The sequence below is a fragment of the Carassius auratus genome, chromosome 5, assembly GCF_003368295.1.
Source record: "Carassius auratus strain Wakin chromosome 5, ASM336829v1, whole genome shotgun sequence".
Lineage (NCBI taxonomy): Eukaryota > Metazoa > Chordata > Actinopteri > Cypriniformes > Cyprinidae > Carassius > Carassius auratus.
In genome coordinates this window covers 26,355,548-26,369,587 of record NC_039247.1, presented here as the reverse complement: position 1 = coordinate 26,369,587, position 14,040 = coordinate 26,355,548, and the positions used below count along the sequence as shown (strand labels likewise).

The following is a 14,040-nucleotide window of genomic DNA, read 5'->3' as shown; positions in this document are numbered from 1 at the left end:
AAGTCGAGTCAAGTTGAGCTGGTACTGGTAATGGAAAAGCATCATAATTCATCCAAAAAGTTACCTAGTGGTCCTGGTGCTCGATTAAAAAACTACAAAATGGATTTTAAGAGGGTAGGTACCAGTAATTGAATGAGATTCAAAAGAGCTGTTGAAACTAGAGCTGTAGTCAAGTCCAGCTTTGTCGAGTCCAAGTCAAGTCCAAGTCCAGGACTAGTCGAGACCGAGTCAAGACAGAGTCCAAAGAGGTTCGAGTCCAAGTCAAGTCCAAGTCCAAAGGTTTTGAGAGTCCAAATAAAAGAAAAAAGGATCCTCTTCAAGACCAAATACTTAATTACTGATTATGTGTGTGATGCGAGAGACAGCATATCTCCTATTCTAAGAAAATAATTTTACATTATTATTTGTAATGATCAAAAACCACTGTATGCAGTAACAACTCTGTAGGACAGGGGTCTCCAAACTAGATCCTGGAGGGCCAATGCCCTGGAAAGTTTATCTCCAACTTTTTAGCTCTTTATGTACTTTATTTACATTTTATTTACTTTATAATGCTGCTGTTGCTGACATTATGTCTGTGGTCAAAAATTAAAATGACTGATGACTGATGGCACAGAATAAACACACACACTCAAAGCTCGGGATATGACACATGCGCACGGTTAAGGCTTGAAGGGATATGTATGGCTCTACTGGGCATGCACGCATAAATACAGCTTATTTTTTGTCATACTGTACTAGGGCTTGCATAGACTAGTTCGGCGCTGTCTGAAATAATTGACTAATCCAGCATGCATTAACCATAATGCATACAAAGTGTTTGCAACATTGTATGGTGTTGCCTCTCCGTGCATCTCTCAGAAATCAGAGCTTTGCAAGAGTAATTTCACCTATAATAATACATCATGCATGTTTTAATATTTGTATGTATTTAAAAGGCAAATGAATGAATAAGCACAGTGAACTCACCAATCAAACAGCTGCGTTGCACGTCTCAGTCTCTAATAAACCAAATCAGTTCTCTTTCAAGAATAGGCTAAAAATCAACTTCGATACCGATACATTTTCTACCTGTCCTACATGTTTGCATCTTTACCTTTTGCTGGTTTGCGCGGCACACACCCATTTGTTTAGTGAAGTTCACGAAACATTATAGACTCGCTTAAAGAGTTCTGCATAATGAAAATGTGTGCATTGAATTGATTCAGTCGTTTGTCATGACATTTCTCAGCTTCATGATAAATATTATTTTACAAATTACAAATTATTTTATTTTAAATAAACATAGTTTTTTAGTAAAAAAACAACATACTTGTTCAGTGATTACGGGAAAAAAAAATATAAAAAGAGATAAAAAAAGTCATAACAGTCTTATCAAGTAACTGTACGACAAATGCAGATACGAAACATTTTGTGAATTTACAGATACAAATACTGGCTGTTATATGAACATTTTAATATTTAATGTTTTTAAAATGTACATATGTAATTGTTGCATAAGGCTATGTATTAATAAGCATTTATTGATTTAAAAAAAAAAAAAACTATTTATTGTTTTGTGTTTTTGTTTTTCATTTACAATACCATGAACCACAAGTAGTCGAGTAACTCGAGTATAAAAAAAAAATTGACTAGTAGAAATCACTAGCATTGCAACCCCTATACTGTACAACATTAATTAGCATTACTTTATTGTAAATGGTAAGTTTAAGGTTGTCTAGGTGTAGATGGAAATAAGACATGATCTAAAATCTTTTATTAAGGAAATTAAATTAGACACATCTAAACTTTTCAGAATACAGCAAGTGCACCGCTGCTCATGCACATCCTTTTTCCTAACAATTCAAAGCTAAGCCAAGATGAAGAAACAGCTGATCATAGCTGTACAAGTATAGCCATTTTTAAAATGATTTTATCAGCAGAGCTACTGCAAGGGATTTTTAATGCTGGAAATCCATTTATACTTTGCTGAAACTTCTGCGTCTTCATGGAGAGCAGGTCATGGTTGCCCAGCAACAGCAGACGCCACTGGAGCGCAGGCGTAGATCGCAGGCTACAGAGTGCTCTGGAAAAAAGGAGAAAGTGGCACTCGTAGCATTTGTTTTTTTGTTTTTTTTTTTGCTGGACTTGGTCGAGACCAAGGAGAAAATTTGGCGAGTCCAATGGCCAAGTCCGAGTGCAAACACCACGAGTCCGAGACAAGTCTGAGATCATCGAAAAAAGTCCGGATTCGAGTCCAAGACCGGACTCTAGTTGATACCCAAAGATGGTTAAGGATAAAATTTCCAATCATTCCAGATAAGCAGACCAGTACTTCCACCTCTTCCAGTCAAACAGGGGGAGTGGGAAAATGAGAAATTATTGGAGAGTGCAGCAGGTGTATCAGTGTCCTCTGGTTTGATCCAGGTCTCTGTCAGGGCCATGAGATTTAGCTTTGAATGACTAATAATAGAAGTAATGAAATCAGCTTTGTTTACAGCAGACTGGCAATTCCAGAGACAAACAGAAAACGAATGTAGTGTATTAGCAGACATAGGCAAAGTGTGTTAGGATTGTGCTGCCTACAGTTTGTGATAGTAGGGATTTGGAAATACTAAAAATAAAACAGAAGTAAAACAAGTATTAGGGAAAATGATTAATCAAAATAATACTTGTATCCATTGCCGTTATCCCTGCGTGGTGGAGTTGCACGGTAGAGTCGATGGTCTTTACACTCTTCGGTCTTTACACGAGGAGGGCTTAACAGGAGGGCTGCCACGGTACACTAACTTTTTTTTATACCCGTCAGACTAAACAGAAATTAACTTCAGCTGAACTGACTTCACTGTTTATCACAACGAATGTTTAAGCAAGAGCACAACATTGACAAGGTATGCGATAGAGTACGAGACCAAACTCGTCTCAACACAGTAAGCAAACAAGCATTTCCTAGCAACGACAACTGCACTAAACACTAATGAGAAAAGAAATAAATACACTTAAGATCTGCTTTTAACTTCCACTGATTAACTGCTTCTCTCAAAGAGTATTTCTTTACACTGTCTTTGCTAGCGCTTGAAATACTTTACTGTTTATCACAACAGTATCAGCAAGCACATGATACTGACAAGGTAGATAGATAGAGTACGAGACCAAATGCAGCACGTCTTCAGATTAAGTTACAAAACTTGAGTAATCTAACAAATAAATGTGAAGTGAAATACTTTTTAAATTTTATCTTCCCAGCCCTGCTTGTAGCATTAGGCAGTACCAGCAATCCAATTAGTTTGCACAGGTAGTCCAGCTCCAACAGGATGGCACATCCATACATGCAGTTTCAAAGACATTTGGACAAACTCCACATGCTACCCAACAGTACCCTTAATGCTATTAGGGTCCAGGATTAAAAACCTCAGAGCTACTGTCAGGCCTTAGGCTGGTGCAGTGGGCCTTGGGTTCCTCCTGGTACATGGTAATGCCCAGCGTCATGTGGCCAGAGTGTATAGGCAGCTTCTGGATGATGAAGTTATTGATGCCACTGATGGGCTGTCACACTGCCCAGACCTGAATAAAATCAAGAACTTCTGGGACATTATGCATCTGAGCATCCGAATCCGCTAAGTAGCACAACAGACTTTCTATGAGTTCACTGATGTCCTGCAGGACTTGCAGGACATCTCCCACCATCTCATAAGGAGCATATTCAGACGTTGTCAGGAGTGCATACAGGTGCGTGGAGGCAATAACCCAATGGGTGTCAAACTTAGTTCCTGTAGGGCCATGGCCCCCCTGCAGGTTTAGTTCCACCCTGCTGCAACACACATACCATGTCGTTTTCAAATAAGCCTGAAGGACTAGATCAGGTGCATTTATTTAGGGTTGAATCTAAATTCTGCAGGGTTGTGGCCCTCCAGGAATAGGAGTTTGACACCCCGTCATACACAGTTCTGACTAACATTTTGAGTCGCAATGATGAATTTCATGCAGGTTGGATCATCCTGTAATTTTATTTATTCATTTATTTATTTATTTGTTCGTTGTGATGTTTTAATTCAGCCCTCAAAAAGTTACCTAAATTCACTACTTTAGACTTATGTGCCCTCCAGAAGCTTGGGTTCTGCAAGTGAATGGTGCATTGTAGTCCCATCCTGAAGAGGCAGAAAATCACTTTCACAGACTTTTTCCTTAAATGTTCCCTATGGAATTACCTGCCCAATTCAATCAGAGGAGCTGAATCTATAGCCATCTTCAAGAAACGATTAGTTAGTTAGTAAATTCACACTATTAGAAGTGTTGGGCCTTAAGAAATGGTGCGGAAAAGAGTGAATATACAAGTCAACTCAAGTCAAGTCACCTTTATTGATATAGTGCTTTATTCAATACAGATTGTGTAAGAATCAGAAAGAGCTTTAATGCGAAGTGTGCTTATATGCACATGAAATTTGCCTTGGTGACAGAAGCTTCAGACTGGTTGACAAGTGACAAAAAAACAGATAACAAAATAAAAATAAGTGAGTGAAAATAAATATGTAAAAAACAATATACAATAAAAAAGAGGTACATTATATGTATATTACATATGTGCTATAGACAAATTATGCAAAGAGAATGTGGATAGATGTAATATATATTAAATTAATAACAAACATTTAATAAATATAAGTATAGATAGTTGGGCAATTCACATGTTTTATTGCACAGTGGGGAGAACATTTAACTGTTCATGAGGTAGATGGCCTGAGGGAAGAATCTTTTCCCATGTCTTGCTGTTCTGGTGCTCAGTGCTCTGTACCGCCAGCCAGATGGCAACAGTTCAAAGAGGAAGTGTGCTGGGTTCGAGGTACTGAAGGCAAGGGGTGCAATCCAGTGATGAGGTGGAGTGGACAGCATTCCGATGACAAGAAACAAACACAAGGAAGGCAGAACATGAGACACGGAATGACTAACAACGCTCTGAAAAACACAAGACGTTAGACAGGGCAATATATAGGGAAGGGTAATGAGTTGCAGCTGGTGCTGATGAACAATTAGCGGAGATGCCCACATGAAACAATCAGTGCTGACGCAAAACACACATACTCCACCCACATAGTGCAAAACCCGAGATCACGGTTTATCAACCGTGACAGGTACAAGAGTGATTTTGCCAGCTCTGGATGAGTGCAGTTCTTGGAGAGTGGGGAGGATGGTGCTAGTGATTCGCTCAGCAGTCTGGAATCTGATCCTCCCACTTCAGGTCCTGAGAAATTGTTCTGCCCAGGAATCTGAAAGACTCCACTGTAGTGTCAGGGGTCAGTAGAGGTGCAGTCATTGATGTACAGGAGAAGAGCAGTGAAGAGAGCACAGATCCCTGAGGAGCGCCAGTGCTGATTTTGCGGCTGTTGCATGTGAAATGACCAATTCTCACTAGCTATTGTCTCTCAGTCAGAAAGCTGCCGATCCACTAACAGATGGAGCTAGGAACAGAGAGCTGGGTTAGTTTGGTCTGGAGGAGTGTTGGGATGATGGTGTTGATGGCTGAACTGAAGTCCACAAACAAGATATTTGTACAAGTCCCTGATTTGTCCAGATTTTGCAGGATGTAGTGCAGTCCCATGTTGACTGTGTCATTCACTGGCCTGTTTGCTCAGTAAGCAAACTGCAGGGGGTCCAGTACGTGTCCAGTGATGTCCTTCAGATAAGCTGACGCAAGTCTTTCAAATTATGTCATGACCTCAGACATTAAAGCAACAGGTTTGTAGTTATTAAGTCCTGTGATTTTGGGTTACTTTGGGAGGTGGGATGATGGTGGAGTGTTTTAAGCAGCCAGGCCCAGATGACTTCGCACAGCCCCAGTGATCTGTTCAAGGTCTATGAAAAGATGTGGGCCAGCTGGTCAGCACAGGTTTTTAGGCAGGTTGGTGTGACACATCTGGGCCTGGTGCTTCTCTTCTGTTTCTTGAAGACCTGACGCACATAATCTTCACTGATCTGAAGTGCAGGAGTTGGGGAGAAGGGAGAGCTGATGGTGTTGACGGCTGTGTGGAGAGATGGTCAGAGCGGGTGTGGGGTGTAAGACCAGGAGTTTCAAATCTACTGTAAAACTTATTCAGGTCGTCATTAAGTTGTTGATTCACTTCAGTGCTGGGGGGTGGTGTCTTGTAGTTTGTAAGGTCTTTCAGACCTTTCCACACTGAAGCAGGGTCGATGGTTGAAAATTAGCTTTTTAGCATAGCTCCTCTTTGCCAATCTAATGCAAGCTTTCTGAGTTGTGCTTTGCTCAAGGGCCCTTCAGCCAAGGTTATTGAGGATAGAAGAGAGCACTGTTCATTCACTCCTCCCACCTACAACTCCAGCCAACACTGAGACTTAAATCTGTGACTTACAGGTTACAAGTCTGACTGTCTAACCATTAGGCCACAGCTCTGCCCAAGGCTTAACAGGCTTAGAAGATTTAAATTTTTGCCTGTATGGTGAAAGATGTTGAACCAGGCAGTGGTCAAAGAGTCCTAAAGCTGCTCTGTGGACGGAGTGATATGCATTCTTTAGTGTGGTATAACAGGGCTCAAAAATACTTTTATGAAAAAATTTAATTGATGATTTTCTACAACACACTAAACTTTCATTTAAAGCAATGGAGGTTGTCTCTAGGTGCAGATAAATAAATAATAATAAAAATAAATTTTTAGTCTTTAAATAGCTGAAACATATTTTGAGTAGGCCTATTTCACAGAAAAGGTCTCTAATTTTGACATGTATTGCATTCTCAGTGTAATATTTAGTCCACTGAAAGCAATTTGTAATGAACCCCAGTGCAGTTTATTGAAAAGGTGAAATCCAAATTACAAACAAAGATCTGACTTGGCCAGACACGATTTGACTTGGCATGAATAGAAATATAAACTTACCAATAGAGGATTACTGGAACTGAGACAATGGCAACATGAGAGCTACTTATACCAAACAATACAGGTCACATGACAATCCAACCAATGAGAAACAAGACACATGACAGAGACAACCAATCACAACATGGAGCAGTGGCATACTGTAGAACAGTGGAGGACCTGGGCCATAGAGCAGTGGTAAAGCTGGTGGAGTAGGGATCCAAGGCGGAGCAGAAGGACACCAAGACGCATCTTAAAACCAGCACTGCAGAGCAGATGGGTCCGAACGTCCCCACAGAGGAGCCAATGAGCACCAGGGTGAAGCTGATGGGGCTTGAGACCACCAAGATGGCTCAGACAGAACTAGAGCAAAAGGCACAGAGATGTTTACAACAGCCTCAATGGCCATAACAAATAATACACAAGCCGGCTCCTTGGCCATGGCTGGACTGGCAGAAAGTTTACAAATGGCCACCTTGGCCATGGCTGAACAGGCAAAGAATTCATGGATGGCCTGCTTGGCAGTGACGGGACAGAATGTGAGTTCTTAGATGACCTTGCTGGCTATAAATGGAGGTTCTGCAATGGAACCAGCCACCTCTGGAGTTTCTGCAGCAGAAGCCACCACCTCTGGGGTAGACTCATGGTAATAAGAGGTCTCTGAGGCAGACTCATGGACAAGAGAGGCCTCTGGGGCATACTCGCTAACATTGTGCAGTCCAGAAACACAAAATGCTGATAGAAGGACTTCCACTGGGCCTGAGCGTGTCAAGGCTGTGAGTCTGGGGACCGTAGAGACTACTGGGTTTATATATATATATATATATATGTATATATATATATATATATATATATATATATATATATATATATATATATATATATATATATATATATATATATATGTATGTATGTATGTATGTATAATTATTTTTTATTTGTTTTATTATTATTATTATTATTTTTAATTCAAATTATTAAATGGATGCCACTTTGGGACAAAAGCCCTCCATATACCAACACTAAGCCTACGCGATACCTTATTTTCAACTTTTTGACTATTTCTTGATTTTGATTAAAAAAAAAAAAATTCTGGTGTGATTTGAATTTTTAAATGGGAGAAAAAAGTTGTCAAAAGGAACCCGGGTCGAACGCGTCAAAAGTAGTAAGACACACTTTTCCATCTGCAGTATTGAATCTGTCAACTGAAGATCATATTTTGTAATGTTGACTATCCCAATAACATGTTGGTGTAAACAGCCTCTGCCAACGTGGTGGGCTATTTACACTTAGTGAAATGCTGAGCGATCTCGTGTGGCAGTGCTATGGATATACTGCGTTTCTTTAATCAAAAACCACCAAAGTTTGCAAGAGAGTGCAGCAGCAATTTAACTTTAGGCGAAAGCCCTGGGTGTCGCAGTTCACAAGACGATGATTCAACTACTGACAGTGCAGAGGTCAGCTGTTCCAGTTGCCAAGGCCTCAAGCAAGGGTTGTCAAAGGTGGCAGCACCAGGGGATCTCGGAGTTGAGAAACCCAACCAAGTAATCTTAAAAAAAACTGTCGTGCACGTGTTTTCTCAGGCAAAAAAAAAAAAAAAAAAAATACTTTTAACAGCTCCAGGTATAGAAGCAGAGATAGGCTGGAATACTCTATTCATGCAGATGCTGCATTCTGCTACCCATGCAGAACGTTTTGAGTGCCCTCCTCTGGCACAGACACCACATTTATGATTATTGTATTTAGTTAGTGGAAGCATGCAGTGGAAACTGGGAAAGGACTTATTAAACATTCAGCGTCAAAAGAACACCAGACCTGTGAAGCTATGTGGAGGGATAAGGAGAGACAGATTGAGACCAGTAAAGAAATCACAACTTTAAATAATGCAGAACATTTGGAACGCAACAGATACTATTTGTCATCAGTAATCAATATCGTTGAGTTCCTTGCAGTGAACCACCTACCTTTTAGAGGTGACCGTGATGCTTTTGATTGTATGGCTGAAGATGAATGCAGATTATTTTTGTCCTTATTTGAATATACTTTGTGAAAAGATGCTGTGTTGGCCTAGATAGCTCAGACTATCCCACACAATGCTAGGTATACTAGCCATGACATTAAAAACAGTTTGATAGAGTACTTTGGTCACGGAGCACATAGTGAAAGAGGTTGGCGAGTCATTTTATACAATAAAAGTGGATGGGACTTGAGACCCGGCAGGAAGAGAGAATATTTTGATAGTTGTGCGTTTTTGTGATTGAATGAGCCAACTGAACGTCTTCTGACAGTTGCCACCACTGACCAGGGAGACGCAGGGGGGGTTGGGATGGATGGACAATGAAAAAAGTTCTACAACACTTTCAGAAACCTCTTGAAGCAATGCCAAGTGTGATGACTACGCTCGAACATGCTTTGACCTTTGGTACAAGCACGGCACTCTGTGGGAACTCTTTTTCCACATTAAAGAACATCCTTACAGAGCATCACCTTAGCATGCTTCATCAACGAAAGGCCAATTTAATTAAGTTGGCATTTGAAAAGGACCTAACCAAAAAGTTCAGTGAGGAGAGGAAGGACATTGTATTAAGACGATTCCACTCTGTCGCACAATGTCGACTACCGCTCTACTAATGTGATGAGTTGCCTAAGCCTATTTTATTTTAAGCAGGTCATTCAAGTCATTCATTCAAATGATTCGTTCAAACAGATGATTTGTCAAGAATGAGACAGTTGTCTATGAATGGGTCATTGAATCTTTGAATCAATCAATTCATTCAAAACACTGAATCATTCAGTAAGGAAAACATGGTTGAGTTGCATTGAGACTGACCCGTTATGATTCTGATGTGATCTTTGAACTATTTTTGCTGCTGAAACAACAGTCAATATTGCATCTTAAATGTAAGTCACTTAATATAATTACATTATGCATTTTCGGTGGCCATTGAGACTAAAGGATGCAGAATCATTATCGCTTTTTGGTGGTTGTTATTGGCGTTTTAATCAGGCTAGGCTACTTCTCCGGTCACGGAAATTCTCTTTCACTTGGCCTGTTAAAAAATCCACTTGTCCTTGATAAGCGGACAAGCACTGCTGTTGAGCCCTGCGATGTGTGTTTAGACTGCTTCGTTGTATTGCGTCAATGGAGAGGTACGTCAGTTCTTCCTAGTTTTTTGTGAATTTAATTCATAATTAATGATATTATGCATTGCATTGAGGTTGATCTCATTTGTGCCCCCCTGAAAAAATAAAATGCCCATCTATGAATTTGTGTCTGGCGCCGAGTCTGTCTGCACATTTTGTAAGTTTCTCTTATCCCTTCAGACTTTTATTTGAACATAAGTGCACTGCGAAGTGGACATCCCTGGATATTCTGTCATGATTCCGAAGTGAACGTAGGCCTATATGTTCCATTCAAAGTGCATTGAAGTCTGCGAGACGTGAATTTAAATTGTATTTATTTATAGAGGATGTCAGGCGTGTCCATGTGTGAAGACGTTGTGCAGCATAAATCTTTGAATAAAGGTTCTGAAGTGAAGTAAACTTCAACAGATTTCATCTGCACAGAGGAGAATAGGGAACATGTCAATGGGAACACAGTCCATAAACGGAGCTCACTTCTGATGAGCTGGTTATCTGAATCTGGTGCATTAACAAAAAGAGACGTGCAAACTATGAAGAGCTGGGGGGCACAATGACTGGAATTGAGAACCGCTGCATTACTTGAATTCCTTATATGTAGTTTACGCAGCTTGGCTCTAAGAAATAGAGACCAACTCACGGGGTCATGTTAAATAAAATCCATCAAGTCCTGTCCCAATAAAAACGTAACCAGTGGTGGAAAGAGTACTGCAAATTTTTACTTAAAGGGTTAGTTCATAGAAAAATGAAAGTTATGTCATTAATGACTCACCCTCATGTTATCTGGCTCATTATTAATGCTTATTGGAGACATGAACCATTTAAAACTATTCAGTTCGATTTGGTGAACTGGTTCAAGAAGATTCGGTTACATCGAGTGTTTCGTTGGTTCTCTTCAGAAGAGAAGACAATGCTGAATGAAATCGTAGTTTTTGCTAATTTTGGAACAAAATTATTTTCGATGCTTCAAAAAATTCTAACTGACCCTGTGATGTCAAATGGACCACTTTGAAGATGTTCTTATTACCTTTCTGGACATGGACAGTATACCATACACACACCTTCAATGGAGGGACAGAAAGCTCTCAGACTAAATCTAAAATATCTTAAACTGTGTTCCAAAGATGAACGGAGGTATTACGGGTTTTGAACGACATGAGCGTGAGTCATTAATGACATAATTTTAATTTTTTGGGGAACTATCCCTTTAAGTACAAGTACTGTTACACTGATGAAATAATACTCAATTACAAGGGACCCACTCTATATTAAGTGGTCTTAACTACTATGTACTTACATTTTAATTAATAATTTAGTACAATGTACTTATTGTGTACATACATGTTTTTACATTGTACTTATATTAAAACAAACTACATGTAATTACATCTGTATTTCATTTCTGTAATTACATTTATAATTACACTGTTGACCCATACTTTACACCTTAACCCACCCTTAAACTTACCCATACCTCCAACCCTCTCCCTAACCTTACCCCTATCCCACCTCAATAGCAGCAAAAGTGTTTTACAATACAATATGAACACAATAAGTACATTGTACTTATTTTTGTATGTAAGTACATAGTAGTTAAGGCCACCTAATATAAAGTGGGACCAAAAAATAAGTACAATGTACTTATTGTGTTCATATTGTATTGTAAGGTGTAAAGTATGGGTCAACAGTGTAATTATGAATGCAATTACAGAAATTAAATACAGATGTAATTACATGTAGTTTTTTTTTTTATATAAGTAGAATGTAAAAACATGTATGTACACAATAAGTACATTGTACTAAATTATTAATAAAAATGTAAGTACATAGTAGTTAAGGCCACTTAATATAAAGTGGGTCCTTTTTTATGTAAGTACATAGTAGTTAAGGCCACCTAATATAAAGTGGGACCAAATATTCACTTAATCTTTCATTTTTGGCCAACTTTTTGCTATAGATGACACAGCCTTTATAATTTCTTCAACAAAAACATGCATATCACAACCCTTACAAAAATAAACCATGGTTTTATAATAGTGAAACTGCTTAATTTCCTTTTGCATTATTTCTGAATGCTTGAGACTATAAAATAAATTAGAGTCATAATTAAGTTATAGCCACGGGTAAATGTCGAGAGCTACAATTGTAATTTGTAATTCATACAATTTATTTATTTACTTTTTTATTTGATTAAAGTTTTATTTTCACTGCATAGTAGGTGTTTTTTTTTTTTTCATCATATTTGAGGAAGGTGGGCACAGGAATACAATCCTGCTTAGGGGCACCCATTTGGCCAGCAGCTGCCCTTTTACTATGCAGGCAATATAGGTCCTGTAATTATATTGCATAGAAGAAATGTTATGCATAGTATAACACATAATATACACATGGATAATGTAACAAATTACAAATAAGGACATTACACAGATGTTATGTATAATGAATTAAGGAAACACACAGTCTACCCAGACTGAAAAAAAAATGTAGTCTGGAAATGCGAGGAAGATTGTAATGGCAATGCAAAACCTTAATGTTTAAAGGAATGTTGAGATAAAAATTTATATAAAAATGAAAGTTTCCTAAATGTATTATTTCTCTTTACAGCATTCGTTCCTGAAGATTGCCAAGCCCCTTTCCAGCTTGACTCCACTGATTGTAGCTGCCAAGGAAGCCATCAAGAATAGCAGCCGTTAAGATCATCCCCTTACCCACACACACAAGCATACACATCCACCCAGACACACATACACAGAGCGCAAGTACACCGTGTTTACGTGTGATGGCACAATTACACAATATCTGAATCTGGACAAAAACACATGCATTGCCCTTATAAGGGTGATTGACAGCTGTTCAAGGCCTTTGAGGTGGGATTGGCCCTGGTCCTTGCCCTCAAACATGTATATGGAACTGCCACACTAGTCCATCAGTGTGTGTCCACCTCTAAACATCTGGAAAGGGGATAGAAAAACTGAAAAAACAACTCCTGTGTTCATTCTCTCTGGAATCAAAGATGATGTGTATTACAGTAGACCTCAAGAATTATCAAGTTTATTCTCTTATTTAATATATTATGAACTGTCTTGTATCACGAGCAACATTCTTTGGGTTTTACAGGGTTTTTCCTGTGCCTGAAGATGTGTACCTCCAATTCTCGGGATCTCCTCAAGACATCTGCACGACCGCAGATATTCACAGCAGTCATTTTCTTTCTACACTGTGTGCAAAGTCAGAGAGCATGGTATGCTAGAGAGAGAGAGAGAGAGAGAGAGAGAGAGAGAGAAAGGCTACATGTGCAACTTTTTGAGCAATTTTGCCAGGCAATTTTTTTGAGCAATGTTGATTGGGCACTTTCCCATTGAAAATGGGTAACCAATTTCAATCTGGATACTTTTGATCGGTCATAGCCCTGTGTCTCACCTGGTTGCCCGTTGATCGCAACATTGCTCAAAAAGTTGCCCTGTGTATCATTAGTCGGAGAGAGAGAGAGAGAAGATATATATATATATATAGTTTTAGTACCTAGTTTTTGTTTGTTTGTTTTCTTAGACTGATATAGTAATATTCTCATTTATTATTGTTTTATTGCTGTATTACAGTATGTATTTATACACATAGATAGATAGATAGATAGATAGATAGATAGATAGATAGATAGATAGATAGATAGATAGATAGATAGATGTTCTTGACGTTTCAAAAGATTTACTCGCAAACATTTGATTACAAAAGTCACTTTTCTAATGTGTTATACAGATATTATCATTTGAAAGCATAATGCATCCTGAATTTGCACACAAAAAAACACCTCTCTCTCTCTCTCCCTCTTACTCTCTCAGAATGGATTTGCAGACTGTGTTTTCATGTGCAATGTCTTTGCCATAAGCATGAAAACCACAACACATACGTACTCTATACTATGCATTTTAAAAGCAAATGAAAAATGTTGAAAACCAAGCCATAAGGAGCCAAATGTAGAGTGGGCTAATGAACCACTTCCAGTGCATTATGGAGTAGGAAAACCCTGCTGAGGTTTTGACATCTGCTCATCACA

General features: G+C 38.9%; 1 protein-coding gene across 5 annotated transcripts in view; it reads left to right on the top strand.

The window, feature by feature from the left end:
* Positions 1-13,074, top strand: part of LOC113084081 (serine/threonine-protein kinase PAK 3) — a 302,344-nt gene extending 289,270 nt beyond the window's left edge. For all 5 annotated transcript variants that reach the window (XM_026254774.1, XM_026254769.1, XM_026254770.1 and 2 more), the window contains one exon: positions 12,591-13,074. In XM_026254774.1, the coding sequence (XP_026110559.1) occupies positions 12,591-12,680 (90 nt within the window). In that variant the 3' untranslated portion in view covers positions 12,681-13,074. The remainder of the gene's footprint in view (positions 1-12,590) is intronic.
* The last annotated feature ends 966 nt before the right edge of the window (positions 13,075-14,040 follow it).